Source organism: Ursus americanus, chromosome 1 (genome assembly GCF_024610735.1).
Source record: "Ursus americanus isolate L20-20 chromosome 1, mUrsAme1.1.p, whole genome shotgun sequence".
Taxonomy (NCBI): Eukaryota; Metazoa; Chordata; class Mammalia; order Carnivora; family Ursidae; genus Ursus; species Ursus americanus.
The window spans coordinates 65,982,248-66,005,502 of NC_142127.1; the positions used below are offsets into that span (position 1 = coordinate 65,982,248).

The window sequence follows — 23,255 nt, forward strand, 5'->3', positions numbered from 1 at the left end:
GGGGCGCCTGGGTGGCTCAATCGTTAAGCTTAAGCGTCTGCCTTCGGCTCAGGGTGTGATCCCAGATTTCTGGGATCGAGCCCCACATCAGGCTCTTCCGCTATGAGCCTGCTTCTTCCTCTCCCACTCCCCCTGCTTGTGTTACCTCTCTTGCTGGCTGTCTCTATCTCTGTCAAATGAATAAATAAAATCTTTAAAAAAAAACAAAACGCTTCCCTACCTTCCTTGACCTTAACACCAAAACCCCAGCCGGGGTGTCCTTACAACTCCACAGGACTGAAGCTGCCATGACACATTTAAATTTACTTACTTCTTAAAAAGGTTGTAGATCAAGAAGGTGACTCTTTCTAGCAGATGTGCTCTTTGCATGGGGATGGGGTCCCCTTCATATGTCATTTTAGTAGACTGTTCCTCTAATTTCTCCAATTGCCTTCTGAGTTGGAACAGACTTTCTGCCAATAGTGTAAAGCTATCGAACAACAAATGAAAATCAGCAGATAGTTTTCCCACTTAACAATCTACCATTTTAGCTGTTAACCACATCAGGGAGCAATAAATTATTAAATAATTATTCAACTAACACAATCGTTCACTTAATTCCATTAAAGGTAGTGGGAGTTCTTTATGTTTATTTCCCTAATCCTCTTTTTCCTCTAAGATGCATGACACATGGAAAATGTTTTCAGTGTTTTGTCAATTATATGTAGTTATAGACATCATTTATAAAATTTCATCAACATCAGGAACCGAATCTCTTTTAACGTTTGTTTAAAAATCTGTTAAACATTTGGATATTAAGAATATGGTACTCATTAATGGGTAAAGAAAGAGAAAATTTAAAACTTTAAAGATACATGATAAGAAGAATGTTATGTGTAAGAATACTAAAGAAAAAAACCAATATGAAATGGGCTCCCTCCCCCAATATGTTTTTTACAAATCCTAACTATTAGCCAAAAATGATCTGTCTGGAGAAAGGTATGGGCTTAGAGTTTTACTAACTACGTGGTGATCTCACCTTGGAAATGGAGGCAGGAGCTTGGGCCCAAAGTCTAGGGAAAAGACAGTCTGAAACAGACACCCAAGGGACCATTAAACTAGAGAGGAGGCAGGATGTCTGGACAGGCTTGGTAAGTCCACGTGGCCCTGACAGCAGCTCTTTCTACTTAAAAGTTTACTCCCCACATAGTGCTGTGGAAAGATCCGTCCACCCCCCACTGATTTTGGTATAAGCACCCTTATCTGCTAAGTTCTCGATCGCTTCTTTTGTTGTTTATTATTTTTATTATATTATTTTTATTGTGTACATTACTGTTTATTGTTACAGTGAGGTTAGGGAATCAGAGCATCTCCCCACGGACAATTAGTAGGTTTTAAAAAGAGCCCAATTCCTTACTGTTCTTGAGAAGTAGGCCTGGCAGGCCAGAGCTTTACTGCAAGTGGCCACCATTAGGACATATTTCCATCATACTGAATTGTACCCTTTGAAAGCAATTTTAGATTGCAACTGAATGTTTTCCTTCTTTCTCATTATTTTTTTCCAAATGTTCTTTCAATCAGATACTTTTATTTTGCATTGATGAGGAAAACCCTATCGACATTTTTTCTTGTAATACAAAGGATAGTATCCGTACGTGATTGCATATATGTGTGCATAGGGGATGTCAGCTGTAGTAGTCATTTAAGATTTTCCATTTAAATACCAAAATAAACCACTCTGTTGAAAACACAAAACTAATGTTTAACTCTGACTTAAGATACACTTCTAAAAACTGAGATATCTTTTCTCAAGCTTTTGAAGCTAGTACTTCTTACATCCTTATAGAAAGTTGTATTCATTGCTGCTTTCAAAAATTCATTTGAGTCTTTTAAAGTTAATATATTATATGAGAGAATTAAGCAATTCTTATGCATTCTATAGATTTCTACAGATGCTTTTTTTTGGCCTCAAGGGAATAAAAGTAAAAATACATATGCATCTATTTGTTCTCAACTGTAGAATTCCCAGCTACTAATAAACCATCAATAAGTTGAATGAATTTATGTTTTGGTCTGAGCCTGCCTTCTCTGGCTGAGCGACACTGAAGTTTTGTACTTCCTGTGGTTTTCACTAGAAACTAAAGTCAATTCGTTTTACCAGTTTTGCAGCTGGTCGAGACCATTGTGGAGCGGCCCCCCGATGCAGGCAATCTGCTGCCTCCTCTTCCAGTCCTGCAGCTCTTCCATCAGCATGCTGTTCATTAACAAGTCCGTTTCATTTACAATTTGTGTCATCTTACTGAGGGCTTCCTAAAAACAAAGGTGACTACTGAAAAGATTTCATGAGATACAACCAAAGTCACTCATAATCCAACCTGTGAAATGATTTGTCTGACCTGGGCGATAAAGGTTTGGTTAAAATTCTCACCAAATATCTTATCAAATACTATCTTCTATTTACCATAGCACTGTCTTTTTGGACTTTCAGTATTAAATTATTATAATTAAAAAATGTCATAAAGGAAGCAGCACGATCACAGTTAACAATCTCATAATATCTCATAATATCATTTAATATCATCTAGTACAAATTCAAATACTTTGAATACTCCTATGACAATACTGAATCTTCTAGTCATACAGCCATATCTCTGCTTTTTAAAAAGACATAAATTAAATTTATATTCTTATAAATATATGCATTTATTCTAAAATGTAGTGACTAAAATTTGAGCCTTTTTGTGTTAGTTTTTTTAGGACTTTATCTGGATTGAGGGAGGCATAGTGGAGAAGTTTAACTTTTAAAAACCTAAGGACTAGAAGATGTGAATTCCTATCCTGGTTTTGTGACAAGGCATGTGAATTTGGATAAACCACTTAACTTTGCTGGAACTTGGTCCTCTGATCTATACAATGAGGTGATTGGACCAAATTATTTCCAAGGTTCCTTCTGTCCTTAAAATCTTATTTCTAAAGTAGAATAAGATAGCATGCATAAAACATATAGCATAGATTTACTATGCATAAATGCATTAAGCTTATCTTGGATTAAATATTTGTATGTTTAAAATCCGATTTCTGGGGCACCTGGGTGGCACAGCGGTTAAGCGTCTGCCTTCCGCTCAGGGCGTGATCCCTGCGTTATGGGATCGAGCCCCACATCAGGCTCCTCCGCTATGAGCCTGCTTCTTCCTCTCCCACTCCCCCTGCTTGTGTTCCCTCTCTCTCTGGCTGTCTCTATCTTTGTCGAATGAATAAATAATAAAATCTTTAAAAAAAAATCCGATTTCTAACTGTTGAAGTTTATAATGTAAGGTGAAAATAAATTTTACATTTGTTTGTGCTCACACAATTTCCTGCACAAAAAATGAAGCTGAACTTTTAGAAATAAACTCTTGATTTATCAGTGACTGCTCAAATTTCAATTGCATTATTTTCAAGGAGAGATAGAAAGTTGAGATAGAAATGTTTCCCCTCTTTTAAAATATTTAATTGAGCCAGAAAAAGCTTTCTCCTCTCCTTGAAAGGAGGTTAGATTGAATATGTTCCGTCGTCAATGAACTATCCTGAAATCTATGCAATTACTTAGCATGAGGTAATTTTTCAGAGTGGAAACTGGAACATTGACTTTTCTAATAAAAGTTTAGCAGCCACCAAGTAATATTTTAATTATACATGTAGTAGAACCCATATCAGCATATTAAGTACAGAAACTAAAACGGTCATGTCTGAAACAGTGGCAAATAAAAGCTGGGTAAAATGTTCACCTTGAAATTAATGGTAGCTACAGTAAATGTAGTGCATAAGCAAGATAAATAAACTCTAGATAGGGCCAGCATTGTAAACTCAGGAAGAGAAGCATGGCAAACAGTATGAAACTCTTCCTAGAAGCATTGCCATTTATTCATTCAGCTTAAATAGAAGTGGATGAATCCAAGAGCTTGAGTCTTTTCAGTAGGAGCAGATATAGGAAAAGGAGAAAAATAGGCAAAAGGCTAAATTAACATTCTTCGCTAACCTTTCTCTTGAAGTCAAGACTGTTAAGCATTTCTTGCAGAGTCAAAACTTCCTGATTCATTAGGGCGTGGTTCTTGTCCCCCTGATCTGTGAAGGAAAAGAGATGAGGTTTAAAGGCCTCTCCAAGGCGAAGCTCTCTGTCCCGCAAGCCAAGTCTGCTGCAATCCCCATCCTTAAGTCTTAAGATACAAGAGACTAAATGCGGCCATTGCAGAAGAGCTTGAAAGTACGTCCCTATCTGTTCATTTGCCAGGAAAGATCACCTCCAAGCAACCCAGGAGGGAGCTCTCTATCTTACAGACCTTGACAGACCATTCCTCACACCATGCTCCTTTTTGGGTGGGGAGAGGGCTAAAAAGGTTTTTGAAATGCATTCCTTCTTAGATACGTCTACATTGATAATAAGCCCTAGCTTGTTGACATAAGTAGGAAAGGGGCTGTCTTTGTGCCCATTAGTAAATCGTACTTGATTCCTCCTGAACCCTTCTCCCACCTGTTCCCGCTCTGCTTCTTATCCAGGAATTACGGGAAACTGCCTGGAAGGGTTGCAGTTTTATCCACTTAGTCTCATGAACTAATAAAGACTAAATCCTTTGCTTCCCCCCCCCCCTTTTTCCTTTGCAAAATGGACTCTCCTCACAGTAAAACTAGAAGTAGGAAAGAATTACAAAGTAAGAAAAATCTCTGACTGAAAAAACCCCAAATGGCTTATCCTCTTAAATGGGAGACATGGAATAAACGTATTATTTAACTTGAACCTTTAACTTTATTGATACATCGCAAGTGATTGTTTATACCAACCCTCTTGTCTGTGAAGACTGAAGGTCGGAAATGCCGTTCTGATTTGAGTAATTGTGAAAAAGAGGCCCCAAAACAACACTGTCCCAAATTTCTCCACAAAACAGCACTGACCTCCGGGAAGTCATTCCTGGTTGTATTAATTCACAAATTTGCGAATTCCTAGATTCCACATGTAGTAAAATCTTGCTCATGTAGCCTTTTATAAACTCAAAACTTCATTAGCTAATACTTCTCGGTCTTCACCAGCAAGATATAATTTGTTTCCCATGTGTCTTTCATTTCACTTAAAACATTTCATTTTACTTGCAACCAACTAAATGAACACTTGCTGATGTTAGTGACAGAAGGAGCATTTTTATTCTTTGTAATGCTCATGAAGCACTGATTATAGTAACGTAACTCTAATTGTCATAAATTAAGTCTAAAATAATTTTATTGTTTAATGTATTTTGTTACATTGTTACATTCTACGTCTTAAATTGGTGGTTCACATATGAGATTTGGGGTGAGACTGCTTTCAATGGACTGTAGTGCCTGGTGAAATTGGCAGTTCTAAACCTTTTTAAGATCAAGGACCCCTTTGATAATCTGATGGAACCCATGTTTGTGCCATTTCTTCTGAAGGGAAAAATTGTACATATAAGAAACTATGAACATTTTAAAGATTTATTTATGTATGTATGTATGTGTGTGTGTGACAGAGACAGGGAGGGAGGGAGGGAGGGAGGGAGGGAAGGGACAGAGGGGAAGGGAAAGGGACAAGCAGACTCTGCTCTAAGTGTGGAACCTGATGCGGGGCTTAATCTCACGACCCTGAGATCATGATCTGAGCCAAAATCAAGGGTTGGTTGCTTAACTGACTGAGCCACCCAGGTGTCCTGCAACTATGAACATTTTAAATATCATTTCATGGTCAATACATCCTGAAGATGCCAAGAGAACACATCACTCCTCACCTATGCCAAACAAGATTCCTATCCTAACAGCCTTGCTTTTACATCTGAGATGAAAGTTAAGCATTTGGTCCCAATCATCCATACTTCCATCCAGATGAATTTTAAGCTAACATTTCAATAGTTAAAGACGCTTCTGTAAATGAAAGATTTCTATCCAATTTGTTTTTAAAAATTATTTTAAAATAATTTTAGAATTACAAAAGAGTTGCAAAAATAGTAGAGGTCTCATCTGCCCTTTATCCAGCTTTCTCTAATATCTTACATAAGCAGAGTACAATTACCAAAGCCAGCAAATTAACATTGGTACAATCCTATTAACTAATCTCCATCTAATTGGAATTTCTCTGATTGTCCCACTAACAGCAAGACGCTTCAAACGATCAATCCCGTTACTTGTAAATTTTAGACCTTGTAAATATTCTCACTTCCTTCCCATTGTTTTATATTTCCTTTCTTTCCATTTAAAATAAAAAATCTAATTGTAAACAAACTCAATGTTTAACCATAAAGATATAGTCAAACAATTGCAGTGTCCTTATATTTTGACATTTATACAATTACTGAAATGATGTCTTTGAAGATTTTTTATGATATGGGAAAATACTTAAAACTTTAGAATGCAATACACAAAACTATATAAAGGATTATCTCAAGTTTTTTGCAAATAAAGAGATATGTATGTATTTGAATGTATAGGGAAAAGGCCGGAAGGAGATATACTAATATTTTGACAGTGTTTATCTACAGATAGTAGAATTTTGTGTGATTTTTAATTTTTTAATGCTTTTGTCTATTTTCCAAATTTCCTATAGTGAATCACACTTCTACTTATAATTTTAAAAATCTTTTTTAAAAGCAGTCTCCAAACCTGTGTGGGGCTTGAACTCATGAACCTGAGATCAAGAGTCGTGGACTCTATTATCTGAGCCAGCCAGGCACCTTACATTTCTATTTACAATCTTGGAAATTATATTAAAAAATGCACCTAGGGATGACATTAGTAATTTCCTGATCATACTAGCGAATTATCATCACTTTTCTTAGTTGTGATAATGATATTCTGATTCTATAGGAGAATGTTTTTAGTTTTTGGAGATGCATGCCAAAGTAGGAGTGATTTCTCATGAGCTTTATAATTTATTTTGAATTGGTTGGTAAAAATATATATATATTTATATGGAGAGAAAAGGAGGAAGCAAAATATTCCTTTCCTGTACTATCTCTTCAAAACAAAAACAAAAACCCTTCCCTTAGGGAAGTAGATGAATTTATCAATTTTGTCAGTATAAAGAGGAAATCCTAGTCATGTTGTCTTTATGTCTCTAAGTAGAATTATAGACAAAATAAGAACTTACCCATTGTCTGAATTGTTTTATACCTGTAGTCAAATTCATCTTGCAGGTCTTCTAAATATTTGGTGTCTTGTTCTGTCATCTTTTTACAAAAGAAAACAAACTCACTCTGTTGTTCTAATTAAGCACGTCAGTGAAACATCATCTTCAGTATTTCAAAATACACTGTTTGGTGCTTCTGGCCTCCAGTCACGTCCCAGACTAAGTGTATAGAACCTAAATTTCTAAAGAGCTAATACCCATGAAGGTTGAATAGCACTGGAAGAACCAGACCAAATCTGCTTTTCCATTTGCTCTTCCTGATTGTTTGGAAATCTTGCAGCATCTTGCCTCTTACTTCTCATTTAGTTCCTAATGATGCTAAGGTCTTTTTTTGCTGGACAATATGGATGCCTTTTCCCTTTTAGTTCCATAAACCTCTCCATTAATTTATCAATTATCTTTTCACTTAAAGTCTTTATTCTAATCTGCTGTAGTTTATGGCAATTCAGTCTACATTTTTTTCCCCTTTCTACTTCTTAGAAAAGTATCTATGCTTCCTCTATGTGTCCTGTTCCTTTCTGTTTTGAAATTCCACTTTGCTCTTCTCCAAACCTGGTAATGTCTGTCTGCTCATAATAGGTATTAAGTGCCAAGATCTGGGCTAAAGGCTTTTCTTATGTTATCTCATGTAGTCCTTTCGCAAAAATCCTGTGACGGTGGTCATCCTCACTTTCACAGATGAATATGCAGATATTTACAATGTGAAGGTTGAGAGGCTTGGAGTTTGGTGGGGTAGGGCCAGTATCCAGTAAATTGAAGCTGAAAAGCTCCCCCCCCCAAATCTTTTCTAATATGAACATAGTATGTGAGAGATAGTTATTTTATTATCAAATTGCCCTATGATTTCTGTAGGGACTAACTTTGGGCACAGTTAGATGTTTGAGGGCAATAGCTAGCCTTGTTAGGTTTCTATGAGATCACTCACCTGCACGCTGTTTTTAATGGCAGCCACTTTGTGCTCCACATTCCTCTGCCTTTCTGAAACTGAAGAACTTTGTAAGGACTTCTCCAGAGGCCCCTGAAAAAAGAATGTCTTGGAATTTCAATGATGTTAATAAAACAAGTTCATGATAAATGTAGTATATGGAGTATACTTTGAACTGAGGTTTGGAGTAATAGGATATGGAATACTATATAGTCATTAAAAAGCACACTTTAGAAAAATATTTAATGACACTTAAATAGCATTAAGTTGTTAAGAAATAGAGCAAATTATAAAAACACCATACATTTATGATCTCTCTTCCTTACATATATATGTATGTATACTTTTATTTATACATATATGTATAAATATATGGGTATATGTATAGACATGTAAACTTAAGTACATATGATTAGAAGAACACACACACCAAAACATTATCAGTATGTAAGTGAAATTACAGATGATTTTATGTCTTAAACTTTTTTTCCTAATTTTCTCTAACAGACCTATGTTACTTTTGAAATTCTATAAAATGAATACATGTAATTTAAAAATGAGTATAGCAAAACTACATTAAATTGGACTTAAATTCAGAATTAGGAATGTTGAATCTGCTAGGATGAGATTGACTTTTACACTGAAACAAAGGGAGTTCACTAAGAATATCTAAAAATGTTAGTCTAGTTAAATAGAAAGGCTAACCAACTTTTCCATGCACCATTTCTTGGTCATTCAAACAATCTAACATTGAGTGTTCCTTAGATATAAAGACAATGAATGTGTTCCTTGGATATCAAACCACACAGATACCCAGAGATGAGAGTTAGAATGGCAGCAACCCCCTTGCCTTAGAGTTGGGTGGGGAGCTACGGTTAGAAAGGCTGACAACTTGACGAAGCAAATCAGTGGTGGAACCTCAAGTAGAACCAATGTGCTTGGCTATCAATCAAGCGTTCTTTCAATTACACCACATTCTTCAGATTGGAGAAATAGTTATAAAATCCCTCCCTCCCTCCCTCTCTCTGCATACACACACACACACACACACACACATGCACGCACGCACGCACACACATACACAACCATATACTTGTTTATTGGTTTACAGTTTTTAAGTTTACAAACCAGTGCTTGTGGTAGTATATGGTACTGGCAGATTGTAGTTTCTAATTTGACAGATACCTGACATTTGAAGTCAACACCCACCCACCCACACACACTAAAGATAAGAGGGATATAAAAAGGATAGCTGAGAATATACATGAGAATATCATATATTAGTAGTTATTTAGCATCTTAATTTTTACCCAAAATGCACTGACTCAAACTATATTTACTTGAGAAGCACTATACTTTAGATTTTAAATTAAATAAAAATACAATCCTTCATCTAAACAATAAGAAGAGCAAATTGTTAAAATTTCATACTTCTTCAACAACAACCACAACCTGACATTAACTAAGTCTAACAATTTTTAAAAGCTCAAAAAAAGATACTTTTCTGGGACCTTTAAAAATAAATACCGTGGTGTGATTTACTAAATTACAGAGGACATCATCTGGAAAATTGATTACTTACATACTCTTTTCTTTTATAAGGATTAACTGAAAAAGTATTCCCAAGGACATCATTGATTCCTCTATTTGTCTTTGATAGGGGCTCTGAATTCATTCAGGATAGTGTGATAAAATGTAATTTAAAATATGGCAGGGCAAAGTACACTGAAACAATCAACAAGCAAGTATTTATGGAGTTTCTATAAAATGAAATTTTGTGTGTGTAGTTTTGGACTTGTGGGGAGGGTAGGAATTTGGGAGCCATAGAATGTTTTGAGCAAGATCAATCCCTGAGGATAATCATGCTGAGGGAGGCAGTTAACTATATTCCTCAACTGATACTGTAAGACTGCGGCCAGAGTGTGACCAATGGAAACAGAAAAGAATGTATAGATAGGATTCCAGAAATAAACTCTAGAAAGCCTTGGTAATTATCTCAGTATGAAGGCAGAGAAAAGGAATTACTCAAAGATGATCCTAAGACCTTGATTCCAAGTGATTGGAAGGATGGTGGCACCATTCACATAGGTAGAAGAAGCTGGCTGGAAAGAAGATAAGAATTTCTGTTTCAGAGAAATTGAGTTCAAGGTGATAGCAAGACCGCAAGTTCAGAAACTTATTACCTGAACGGGCATGTTGGCTGCAGCCAATATTCTCCTCTCCTCCCTTAAACAATTTGAAATAACCACAGCTACGTGCATTGGGTTTCCATGAAATTTTCCCTGAAAACAGTGAGCAAAAACAAACATATAAGCTTAAATATATACATCATAGGAAAACATCACTACTTGTAAATCAAAAACAATCTCTCAATAAATATACGAAATTATTTGGGATTTGTTTCAAAACAATCCATTCTAAAGACACAGAAACTTGTATTGTGAATGAAATTCCTATGTAGCATATTGCTCTCTCTCTCTTCAAAAATCATTTTTTTTAAAAGATTTTATTTATTTATTTGACAGATAGAGACAGCCAGCGAGAGAGGGAACACAAGCAGGGGGAGTGGGAAAGGAAGAAGCAGGCTCCCAGCGGAGGAGCCCGATGTGGGGCTCGATCCCATAATGCCGGGATCACGCCCTGAGCTGAAGGCAGACGCTTAACTGCTGTGCCACCCAGGCGCCCCCAAAAATCATTTTTAATAATTAAAAATAATTCTTGAACACCTCTGTAGGAAAGGCCCGGAACACACACTCGCAAGGATCCATTTATTTTAGGCTTAGGATAGGTTTTAGGTAAGAGTTACTTCTTTGTAAATTATTATGAACCAGGGTGGTCCCAGCTGTTCACTTGTTAACTCTGTACTTCATGGTATGCTTAAAGCATTCTCTTGGTCCCTGTCCGGTGTTGTTCATGTTGACTAGCTTTTAACTGTATGAATTTACTAGAGGGAGACTATCACACATTTCAGCAACAATATTTTTTTTTTTTAAGATTTTATTTATTTATTCGACAGAGATAGAGACAGCCAGCGAGAGAGGGAACACAAGCAGCGGGAGTGGGAGAGGAAGAAGCAGGCTCATAGCGGAGGAGCCTGACGTGGGGCTCGATCCCATAACGCCGGGATCATGCCCTGAGCCGAAGGCAGACGCCCAACAGCTGTGCCACCCAGGCGCCCCCAGCAACAATATTTTTATCACACCTAAGCATATACATTTTTTATTACCCACGCTAATGGTGTGGACGTTGGAAACTGGCAGCCTGTGGGTTTAATTCAGCCACTAGGTGCGCCGTGGAAGTTAAATACTGTAATCCCTTCAGGAGCAGCATGTACCATCCACAGTCGCCACCGTGCCCACCACTGAGAAACCCAGGCACTAATTCACCTTACCTGCCACGACCCTGCAGGTGTTTCAGTTGTCTTGGTTTATAGGACTAATCCCAACAACACCATCATTTTAGTCAGTAGTGTTAAACGTCTTTGTTAATAGACATTTTCCAAACCAGGGTTAACAGGAAGCTTAATAAATGTAGATAAATACATTTATTTAGTTTCCCTCTACTCTCCTCTCTGAAGGACGTGCTAATTATCTATGAAATGGTCAAAGGGGTCAATAAGAGAAAGAATAAAATAACAATCCATAAGGTGGAAAATTAACAATTAATCAAAAGGAAGATTTTACATATTGATGAACCAAAGGGTCTTTCAAGGGAAGAAATGAGGTTGTAAATATTTTTATGACCTTCACTGCTGCCATAATTTTATTAGATGATGCACATTAATTAGGACTTTTATTTGTAAAATGAGGGTAAACACCAAGTTTCTGAGTTCTTGCTCTTCCATATACTACAGGCTTCAAAACTTTTTTCCCTCTTAAATCAGAAAGCTCCAAAAGAAAGAAACAAAAATGAATTGACAGAGGCTCATAAGGTAAAGAAATTAAAACGATCCTATTTATGAAGCAGAGATACCAAATTTCCCATTTCTGCATGCTGACAATTTCAGATTCTCTCTAGTTAGAATTTGTTCCTGTTGTTAATTTTCCTATTTATTGATGTTTTCCGTATACCTTCCATTCAGCTTCCCAAGAAAAGGGATGTATTCATTTTGCTTGTTTCGTAAATATTCCATTGTTAAAAATAAATGGTTTCTTCTGGAGCTCCTTCCGAGGAGCTGTTACTTATGTAAATTTCAAAACTCCTCTTCCTGCCCAAGATCTGGAGTTCCTCTTAGACCCTGAGAATCACCATTATTTGTCCTTGTTTTTCTCACCATTACAGGAACTTTTCCATGAGCATTCAGATATTATCTTTCTACATTTCTCAGCTCCATTGCGCACATTTTCCTTTTCCTACTTGCACTGTTTACCTTCCCTTTCAGATTCAGCTTCCCCTCATGTTTTAGAAGGTTAAACTATTCATTTTTCTTCCATGTTCAGAGAACAGGAGCACCACTGTGTGCATCTAGGCTATCTTTTCACTTTCCTTTGTATTTTTCCTAATTTAGTTCCTCACTTAAATGTATGAGACAAAAACTTCTTACAGAAAACTGGTCATTACAGATCAAAACCAAATTAGTGCCTTTTATTTTTGTAAATATCAAAGATGTACTCATATTCACCTTTCACTTAACCACGTATACGGACCTCAAAATAAAAATGCAACCAAAATCAAAAACACACCAAACCAAAACAAAAAAAACACCCCCGAGTGTATGTTGGTGGGAGTAAGAGAACATGCTTGAGAGAGAAACTGCACATTTTCTGTTGTGTGTCTGTCTTGTCACATGAATGTGTAGTGCATATATCTTCTGCTCTCTGGCTTGTGTTTTCCCACGTGGCAATGAATAGAAGTTTCTATTTTAGTGAAGTCTAACTTATTAATTCTTCCCTTTATGGTTAGTGCTTCTTATGACTTAAGAAATCTTTCCCTGGGGCGCCTGGTGGTGCAGTCGTTAAGCGTCACCTTCGGCTCAGGGCGTGATCCCGGCGTTCTGGGATCGAGCCCCACATCAGGCTCCTCCGCTGGAAGCCTGCTTCTTCCTCTCCCACTCCCCCTGCTTGTGTTCCCTCTCTCCCTGGCTGTCTCTCTATGTCAAATTAATAAATAAAATCTTTAAAAAAAAAAAAGAAAGAAATCTTACCCTAACCTGCAGTCATGGAGGGATTTTTTTCCCGTTAAGTCTTTATAGTGTTGTCTTTCACTGTAACTCACTTGGAACTTGTTAATAATGAGAGGTCCTTTTCACGTTTTCTATATAGATACTCAGTTCTGACAATATTTATTGAACATTCTGTTTTTTCACCATGCTTTGTTGGACCAACTCTTTCATAAATCAAATGTCCACATGTGGATGAATTTGCTTCGGGACTCCATTCCATCTTAGAATTCCATCTATCTCTGTTTTGTCAACAGCCTATTTTAATTACTAGAGTTTTATAGTAAGTTTTGATGTCAAGTAGAATAGGTTTCTTTGCATTTCCATATAAATTTTAGAACCAGCTTGTCAACCTGCATACATATATATAACCATGTTGAGAATTTGAATGGCACTATATCTTCAGATACATTTGGGAGTCCTGACATCTTTATAATTGTGTTCTAATCCATTTATTAGGGTCTTCTTTAATGTCCCCCTACTAAGCATTATAATTACCTATACGGATCTTACACATTTTTTGTTAGGTTTATTTCCATATAATTGGTATTTTGATAACAGAATAAATAGTATCTTTCCTTCCGAATTGTTTTTACTGGCATGTAGAAATATATTTGACATCCATATACTGATTTTGAAACTAGCAACTTTGCTAAACTCTTGACTCTAATAATGTGTTTTTAATATCGCTTAACAATTCTAACAATTTATCTGTAGACTCTCTTGGATTTTCTACATACACAAATCATACCTTGTGTAAATATTGATAAAATTTCTCTCCCTTTTCTAACATCTAAATTCCATCAGAATTTTACCTTCATCCTAAGTCTTATTTAGAAATGTATTGGTTAATTTCCAAACATAGGGGTTTTCTACTTCTCTGTTTTTTAACTAATTTTTAAAAAAGATTTTATATATTTATTTTATTTTAGAGAGAGAGTGTGAGTGAGCGAGCACTTGAGTGGGGAGTTAGGGGCAGAGGGAGAGGGAGAGAGAGAATCTTAAGTACGCTCTATGCCCAGCACGGAGCCCGATGCAGGGCTCCATCTTATGACCCTGAGATCATGACTGAGCCAAAACCAAGAGTCAGATGCTTAACTAGCTGAGTCATCCAGGTGTCCCTTAACCGATTTTTAAAATAGATGTAAAAATTCTAATCCAAGTAGATGTTCTGAGTGACTACAACCACTTAAAATTTGCTGAGACTTGCTCTGGACCTCTCGTACGCTTATGGAGAATGCGAAGTCTGCAGTTGTTCACTGCAAATGTCTTACACTGGCTCATTAACCCAAGTTTGTTCATTGTTTGTTCAAATCTCTGCATCCTTGTGGATTTTTTTCCTGATTAATTTGATCAGTTATTGAAAAAGGTATGTTAAAGTCTATTCTGTGGATTTTTCTCTTTGTGGTGCTGTCACACACAGTCAGACTTAGATATTACTAGTGAGTCAAACCTTCCATTTCTGTGAACTGCACTTTAATGATGCTTTTAGCTTTGAAGTAAAAATATAAACTATGAAATAATGCTTTTTATCACTTGGAATTTTTATTTTATACTTACTGAAAGGACTGGATTTATTGCTATGGAAATATAAATATTTAAAATCACTTATCAGTACTGTGCATGTATAAAAAGGGTAAATACATGTGAAGTAAATTGGTTAACGTATTCCTAAAACTTCTTCACATACTTAGAATTCAAATTTTCTGAATCTCTTTTCAACTTAGACTCATTGTAATTCATATTTTTCCATAAAATAATGTCCTCTGGGACATCAAGAATGGCGGTGAGGCAGCATTTCTTTAAAGTGTGCACAACTACTGTCTCCATCCTGTAAGTTTTGATGCTGACACTTTCTTGATCTTACCAGAAGTTCTTAATAGAAAATCTTCAGACAAGAACCAGGACTCAAACTCCTTCTGCAAGTGGTCCTTAAATGGTTTGTTGACAGAAACACTGAGGGACTGTACTGGCCTAGTCATGCCATCATGATTAACAACCATATCACTATGCTTTTAGATGAAATTATTATTTAACTGCTCAGAAACAGGTCCATAAAATCACTGAGGACTAGAATACATAGTAGGTACTGGATGTCTATTCCAGAAGCCTTCTAACCAGTCCTCCAGCAGCTCACCCATTATCCATACTCTTTTGGTTCACCCCCAATAATATATTTGAAGAAGTTCTTCTTCTTAGACATTGTTTAAATTAAATTAAATATGGCAGTAACTTCAGCAATTGGCAGGTGTAAGATTACAGTGACACACTGCTTGTCATAATTCAAACTCATATTCTTGATCACTTTAAAGATCTTTTTGCATTGACAGTGTAATTTTAAGTCTCATCAAAGAAAACAAATTCCCACGCCAGGAATTACCTATTTGATTAAACACATATTGAACTTCTTTCCTCCATGGCATCATGCTGGAAGTTAAGTGCATTCTGTTCCAAATCAGAAGGAAGTTTCTGATAAATGGATACCATACATCTTCAAGATAGCTCCTTGCAATGCATGATTCATTTACTCTGGCTTCCTATTGCACTGAGATTTCATTCACCTATTGTGAGGAATTTGGCAATTTCTCTTGCCACTGTTGCTTTGTTGTATGCTAGGCAATCCTTTTGCATGAATCTCAATAATAAAATATAACACAACTTCTTCTGCCTAGGTGCATTTTTCTTCCTTTCCTACATCCTATAAAGCACTTTACTGTTACTTTCCATGAAAATATGGAATTCAGGATCATCTGTCCAGTGACAAATAATTTGCTTAACAAATATCAAATTTACACCCTGCTGATTTGTTCCCACGCCATTCTGCATACATGATAGCTATTTGTTTCAATCCTAAAGCAGTATTACATTGATGACACTTTAAAGAGCAATTAAACTCAACATATGTTACGCCAACAGTGCACCTCATTCAACTGAAGTGACAACACGAAGAGCTGTGACAAAATTTCACATCACAGGCAATGACAATGACACTGTGTTTGTCACCTGACAACAATAAGTAAGAGATGCTATTGATTATAAGATGCATTTTCATTTCAGAGATTAAAATGCTGAAAAAAGGTGTCTTAGAATTAACAAACATGCCGTTTTACTCTTGTTGCTGCTTTATGTGAAATTCTTTGGCTTTCCTTCGGATTCCTCTTCTCCTGCCCTTCCATCTAATTTCTAATTTTGATTTGTCACTAAAGAGTGACTAGTTCATCTGCTTTTTTTCTCCCAAAGGGTCCAAGGAGTTACAGAATCAGAGGTAAAGGATATGAGAAGTCTTGCTCAAAATAATCTCCTCCATTCGGGTGGCACAGAATCAGATTTCACAACTAGACATTCATTCCTTTGAGTTCTTTCTCCAAGGATCCCCTTTAAAATGCAAACACAGGAGGAAGAGTTAACACTATATTTAATTAATTTCCTCTGCATTGTGCAAGAATGATCCAATGTTGTTTTCTGGCTGCAGTGACTTGGCCACTGCAGGATGAAAGCGATGGGTTCCAGGACTAATAAAGGGAGAAGTTCCGGAAGAGCCTGGAATGAGGTTGGCAATAGTAATCACTGGGGACGTGGGACGCTGAAGAAACGTATAACCAACAACTGTCTGAGCTTGGGTTCCTCCAGAAGCTAATCCGGAAATATGAATTCCAGTGCAAAATGTGTAATTTGGAGTCTATTCCAAAAAATACAGTTATGGGAGGGAGGGTAACTGAGACAAAGAAAAGAAGGCATCCGGAAAAGGGGGTGTTATCAAGCCATTGGCTGAGATGGGCTGGGAGCCAGTGAAGAACATGTGACAGAGCCATCTACACATGGGTTTCAGGAAATGGGGTATTTTTACACCAACTCTTGACTTTGTTAGCCCTGAAGCAAAAGAAATGTAGATGCTGGCACCCCACCACATTGAACTAAAATGATGCCCAAGGGGATATGGGCAGGGCACCACCTGCCTCTGTGATACCAGCTCTTCTCCCAACCTCAATGAGAGAAATTTTGACTTCTCATTGGTTTTCACTACCTTCAACACACTATGCTCAATTGTTGACGTTTCTTCTTTTATGGTATCTCTGGAATATGAAGCAGTTGTCTTCAATTACAGAGTAAAATGTTTTCATTCACATTTTTATTGGCAATCTGCACTCTACTGCACACTTCTGGTTGCCAATTAGCTCTCTTCCATTTTATCATCCCAAATACTGCTGTTATATCATTTTTATCCTTGCCCCATACCAGCGCCAAACACACTGGCCAATTTCTACTTGACAATATGCTCTCAGCTCCAGCCTTTTACTATTTCCTTCCCTCTATTCTGAGCACATGATTTTTCTTAATGGCTTCTACCCAGCATTTCCTAACTAGAATCATAAGAACATGTCTATGGTGGGGGAAAAAAAAACCCACTAATTTGAACAAGAGCTGATCTAGTTGTCTTCAAGGCTGATTTAGATGTAGAAGGATCAGTCTAATAGATTTAAAAAGCAATTATCTTTCATGATAATTAAAACCACTGTGAGATACCATTACACATCTGTTGGAAAGGTTAAATCCAAAACACACTACACCAAATACAGATGAGGATATGGTGCAACAGGAACTTTCAAATGGTACAGCCACTTTGGAAGATAGTTTGACAGTTTCTTACAAAGTTAAACATACTCCTACCATATAATCCAGCAATCATGCTCCAAGGTATTTACCCAAATGAATTAAAAACTTATCCTCACACCAAAACCAGCAAGTGTTTATAGCAACTTTATTCATAACTATCAAAACTTAGAAGCAACCAAGATATCCTTCAATAGTCAAATGGATAAACAAACTGGTACATCTATATGACTGAATATTATTGAGTGATAAAATGAAATGAGCTATCAAGCTACACAAAGAAACTTAAAACCATTGCTAAATGAAATAAGCCAATATAAAAAGGCTATGTACTCTACAGTAAAACTATGGAAACAGTAAAAGGATCAGTGGTTGTTAGAAGTCGGGGGGGCAGCGTGGGAGGGAAGGATGAACAGGTGGAACACAGGGGATTTAGGGCAGAGAAACTTCTATATGAGACTGTACTGGATGGATCTATGACTCTGCATATAAGACCCACAGAACTGGATAACACAAAGAGTGAGCCCTAACGCACACTATCGATTTTAATAATAATGTATTCTTGATTCATCGGCTGTTAACAAATGTACCACCCTGAATGCAAGATATTAACGACAGAGGAAACTCTCTGGTAGGGGCGAGGGGAGACTAAGGGAGTAGACACGAACTCTCTGTACTTTCCGCTCAGTTTTTCTGTAAACTTAAGACTGTTCTCGCATATCCTTATGCTATTTCTCTTGCCAGGAATGAACAAACTCAAATGAATAGAGTCACCTGCCTTTCTTGTTCAGTTAGTTTTAAATCCTCTCATCACCACAAAGATTTTCTTGATAAAAGAGAAGTGAGGTATAGAGTATCCACGGATAGAAATGATTAATACCTTATTTCTATTTATGCTGATAGTAATACATCCATCTTAAGACAAACTAGCTAAAAATTAGCTCAGATATATATAGCTTGTCTTAGCTTATTTTTTTCAATGAAAAGAAAACACTCTTAAAGGAATCAAGATTGTCTTCTGTCAATTCTGAGTATATTTCCTGCACCATGTTCTACGTCTGTGAAGGCTCAACTCATTCTGGACAATTGCTCTGCGAAGCAGCCAGAGAGCTCTCTCATAAACTGAGGGACCTGGGTTTGTGGCTGTTACTAGCTGTGTGACCTGAGGCAAGTCACTTTTTAACCTTCATTACTTTAATTGTCCTATTAGTCAGTTGGGATATTGCTGCTTGCCCCTCATCATAGAGTCACAGTGAGGAACATGGCAGACGTTTGAGAAAGAGCTTTGTAACTTGCAAAGCGCTCTATAAATAGAAGGAGTTTTCTTTGTTGCCTCTTCAGGGTGGTAGGAGAGTTTAAAGCTCACAAATGGTAAGTCAAATAGAAGATAAAAATCTTCCTACTGGTTTCACAGAATTGAATGAAAATACTAATTATAAAGACAATGAAGACTGAGTTATGTTTGAGGAAATACATTTACACAAATATAAAACTCCAGAAAAAGGAAGACTATGTATTTGGGGCTTTCAGAACATTAGACAGTAGGGACTTTATCGTCATTTCTTTAGGACTAACTTGTGCATGCACATAAATACACTAAAAGCTGCTTTGAATTAAAAAAAAATTAACCCACAAGCTAGCAATTAGAAATAATAATAATAGAGTGTTTTCACTTGAGCATAATTCATACAATCTTTGGAAGAAAATAATTAACACTACACTTTCTAGGCATGGGAAAAACCTGGAAGGAACACATCAAAGTCTCATTAGTGATTCTCCTTGGGGAAATGGGATTGGGAGGAATGGAAATTTTCACTTTTACCTCAATTCTTTGGCATTATTAGAATTTTTTAAAAAATAATTGAGCATGTGTTACTTTTATGATTAAAACTAAATAAGTGATAAACTACACATACATACTTCATATCAGATTCTTATATTTGCTTGATGTAGGCAAAGGGTTTTGAAAAAGATGAACGTTGGCTTTGAAACTTTGAAAGGAGGAAAAAAGAGAGTCTGGAGCCTAGTTAGATCATTATGATGACTAAAATTCAATGTTCCTCGGGAATTCACAGCCTTGTAATTAAGAGATAAATGACTGCTTAAATGACAGGAAGAACACAAGGTAGATGTTAACAAACCCTACTTACAATTTATATGTTTGAACATAACAATAACAGAATCTGCCATTTGCTGAATACCTATTATATGCAAGGGGCTTTATAAGCTTTGTTTTTAATGCTGGTAATAACCTGCAAGGTACATATTAGGAAGCCCAGGGGTTATGTTGTTTGTGTAACGTCATAGAACTGGGAAGTTAGGGAGAAGAAATCCTTCAAATCTAGGTGTATTTTATTCTATAAACAATGACCTTTCCAAATGATCACTGTCTTTAAAAAAAACGCATTCCTTCTTTATTTAACCAAACCCCTTGAGCCGCAGCTGCGTTTAATTTTATTTTCCTTGGAAATTATAATAGTTTCTATGATAAATCTGTTCAAGGACTAACCATTCTTTATTGGAATTCAAGATAGTTAGACACAGTGGTAAAAATAAACAAACCAAAAGAAAATGAGCATGTGTTTGATTACAAAATTATTAAATCACTTCCTGAGACAACTGAGGTCTTAATACCTCTGGCAGTTACACTTACCTTTGAGAGAGGCAATCTGCCATGGACCCTGGCTGTCCCTGCATGATCTTGCTGGATATGGCAAGAGTGCAAGGCCCTGACCATTCTACTCATTTTTCAGAGTCGTATTTGAAGCAAGCAACCTTAAGTGAGGTAAAGTCTCCCGTCCAGGTAAAGAGCAGGCTTGCTTTCCCTACATATAAAAACAGTGAATTCCTCAAGTTTAGTGTTCTTCTGTAATCGAATCCACTGAGTGTGCGGACAACTATGATGGGTGCACTGCATCGCCCCAGGACTTGGGGCTCGTGGGGGAACCAATGCAAATGAGCATGAAGCTCAGACTACTGCTTTTGCTGCGCATAATACAGTTACCTGTCTCTGATCCAGAGACATGTCTTGTTTTTAGCACCCATGAAAACAATAACAAGCTCACTTGTTACCCTGAAAGGAGGATAAAATCCCAGGCCCTGCACACACCTTGATACCTACTTGTATTGTTAAACTTCTCACAACCAGTTCCATTATTTATTTCTATATCTGATTCCCCAACTAGACTCTGCATCTTTCAAAAGCAGGGACTGGTCTTCTTCAAGACTAATCTTGAAATAGCTGTCCCCTTATAGGAACTTCATAAATGCATGTTGAATGATCAAATGACGGCGTGAATAAATTACAATAATCTCCTCTTAACCGAGGTGATAATAGAAAAAGCATATTATTCAATCTCTGTATTGGTAAAGGCCTCTTTTTTTTTTTTTAAGAGGGGTTGAGAGGGGCAGAGGGAGAAGGAGAGAGAAAATCTTAAGCAGACTCCTCCACGCCCAGCATAGAGCTTGAAGTGGGGCTGGATCTCATGACTCTGAGATCATGATCTGAGCCGAAATCAAGAGTTGGACGCTTAACTGACTAAACCACCCAGGCACCCCCTAGACCTCTGTCTTTGAATCCTTCTGGAATTTTTACTAGTCATGTGTCCCTAGCAGCTAGGAAGACAAGACTAGAGTCTTGAGAGTACTTGGAAGAGGACAGCAGGTATGAAATACTTCTGGAGACTGCAATTTTGCTTCTCAAAGTCCTGATGGGATCCTCACCCTGGATGACCAGTATCACTGGTACTGAGGCTGCCTTCAGGAGACTTAAACCATGAGGTTTTCCCGAGTGGGTTCACACCCAAGCCGAGTCTCCTGCTTTCCGTATGGTAAGACATATCTTTTTTTGATGGTAAAGGAATCGGTATCCTGGGCTTGTATCTGGTGAGATCTTTTGGTCACCCTTTCACCTCTATTCTTGTGATAACAAGTATACACCATTATCATAATTACAGAGTATTTATTTAGAAAAGAGTATAAAGACAGGAAAATGGAATAATAAATGTAAATCTTGGTAAAGATGGTATACACACATCTCTCTTGCTGATGATATAATTTAAGTACAGCAAAAACAAGAGACTCTGATAAAATATTCTAGAATAAATAAAATGACATTTTCCCCCCTACACTGGCAATAAGCATCCAGAACTGGAAATGGGGAAATGTTACAATCAGAATAAGAAAAAATAATTTTTAAAACTTAAGAATATATTTAAGAAGAAAGGTTCAAGTCATATGACTTAAACTAGCATCATACTGAAGACTTAATGAGATCTGAGGGTCATCTGGGTGGCTCAGTCCATTAAGCATCTGCCTTCGGCTCAGGTCATGATCCTGGGGTCCTGAGATCGAGCCCTGCATTGGGCTCCGTGCTCTGTGGGGGACCTGCTTCTCCCTCTCCCTCTGCCTGCCGCTCCCCCTGCCTGTGCTGTCTCTCTCTCTCTCTCTGTCAAAATAAATAAAACCTTTGGAGCAATTGGGTGGCTCAGTCGTTAAGCGTCTGCCTTCAGCTCAGGTCATGATCCCAGCGTTCTGGGATCGAGCCCCGCTTCAGGCTCCCTGTTCAGCGGGAAGCCTGCTTCTCCCTCTCCCACTCCCCTTGCTTGTGTTCCCTCTCTCGCTGTCTCTCTCTCTGTCAAATAAATAAATAAAATCTTTAAAAAATAAAAATTAAAAAAATAAACGAGATCTAAGAGGGCATAAATTAAAAACATAACAGGATAAACAACAGAATTCTAGGATGCAATACATAGTATCATAAAAATGTTAATTGTCCCAAATGTTAAATGTCCCAAAATATATTTAATGTAATTGAAGTTAGTTGCTTTCAGAGGGTTTGGGTTGAAGGGAAGAGTCAATAACATTCACATGAAAGAAATGTTGCACAACAGTTAAGAAATTGCAAAGGCTAATTTTTTAGTGCTTAAAATGTGTCAGGAAATTTTCTAAGTGTTTTTTGTTTTGCTTCATTTAATCCTCACAACAACTGTTTGTGATAAATATTATCATCCCAATTTACAGACAGGTAAACTAAGATAAAGAGATGTTAAGGAACTTGAAGCCAGGATTCAATTTGCCACCAGAGTGTGTGCTTCCAATTGATCAACCACTAGGTCATTGTCTCCAAGTTGGAGGAGGAGGACTTTCCATATACTATGAAGTGTAGTATATTTCTAATTCATAAATATACATCATAATCAATAGTATTGACATAAAACTAATTAGCAGAACATACCAGAGTGGCGGAAAATAATCATGAGAAAATTAACATACGAAAGGTGGTATTTCAGTTCAGTAGGAGAAAAATGATTGTTTAAAAAATCTGTCTGGTACACTTGCCTATCAGTCCAGAAGAGAAAGTTGGACCTCTCTGAGAAGAATTCTATCTAGATTGAAGACTTAATTTTTTTTAA

At 37.0% G+C, this 23,255-nt stretch overlaps 1 protein-coding gene across 2 annotated transcripts in view; it reads right to left on the reverse strand.

Moving 5' to 3' along the window:
- STAT4 (signal transducer and activator of transcription 4) overlaps positions 1 to 23,255 on the reverse strand; it is an 88,602-nt gene that overhangs the window by 26,386 nt on the left and 38,961 nt on the right. For both annotated transcript variants that reach the window (XM_045806359.2, XM_087862183.1), the window contains exons 4-9: positions 10,256 to 10,354; positions 8,073 to 8,165; positions 7,109 to 7,187; positions 3,998 to 4,083; positions 2,138 to 2,289; positions 311 to 469 (exon numbers count right to left, since the gene is read on the reverse strand). In XM_045806359.2, the coding sequence (XP_045662315.1) occupies positions 311 to 469; positions 2,138 to 2,289; positions 3,998 to 4,083; positions 7,109 to 7,187; positions 8,073 to 8,165; positions 10,256 to 10,354 (668 nt within the window). The remainder of the gene's footprint in view (positions 1 to 310; positions 470 to 2,137; positions 2,290 to 3,997; positions 4,084 to 7,108; positions 7,188 to 8,072; positions 8,166 to 10,255; positions 10,355 to 23,255) is intronic.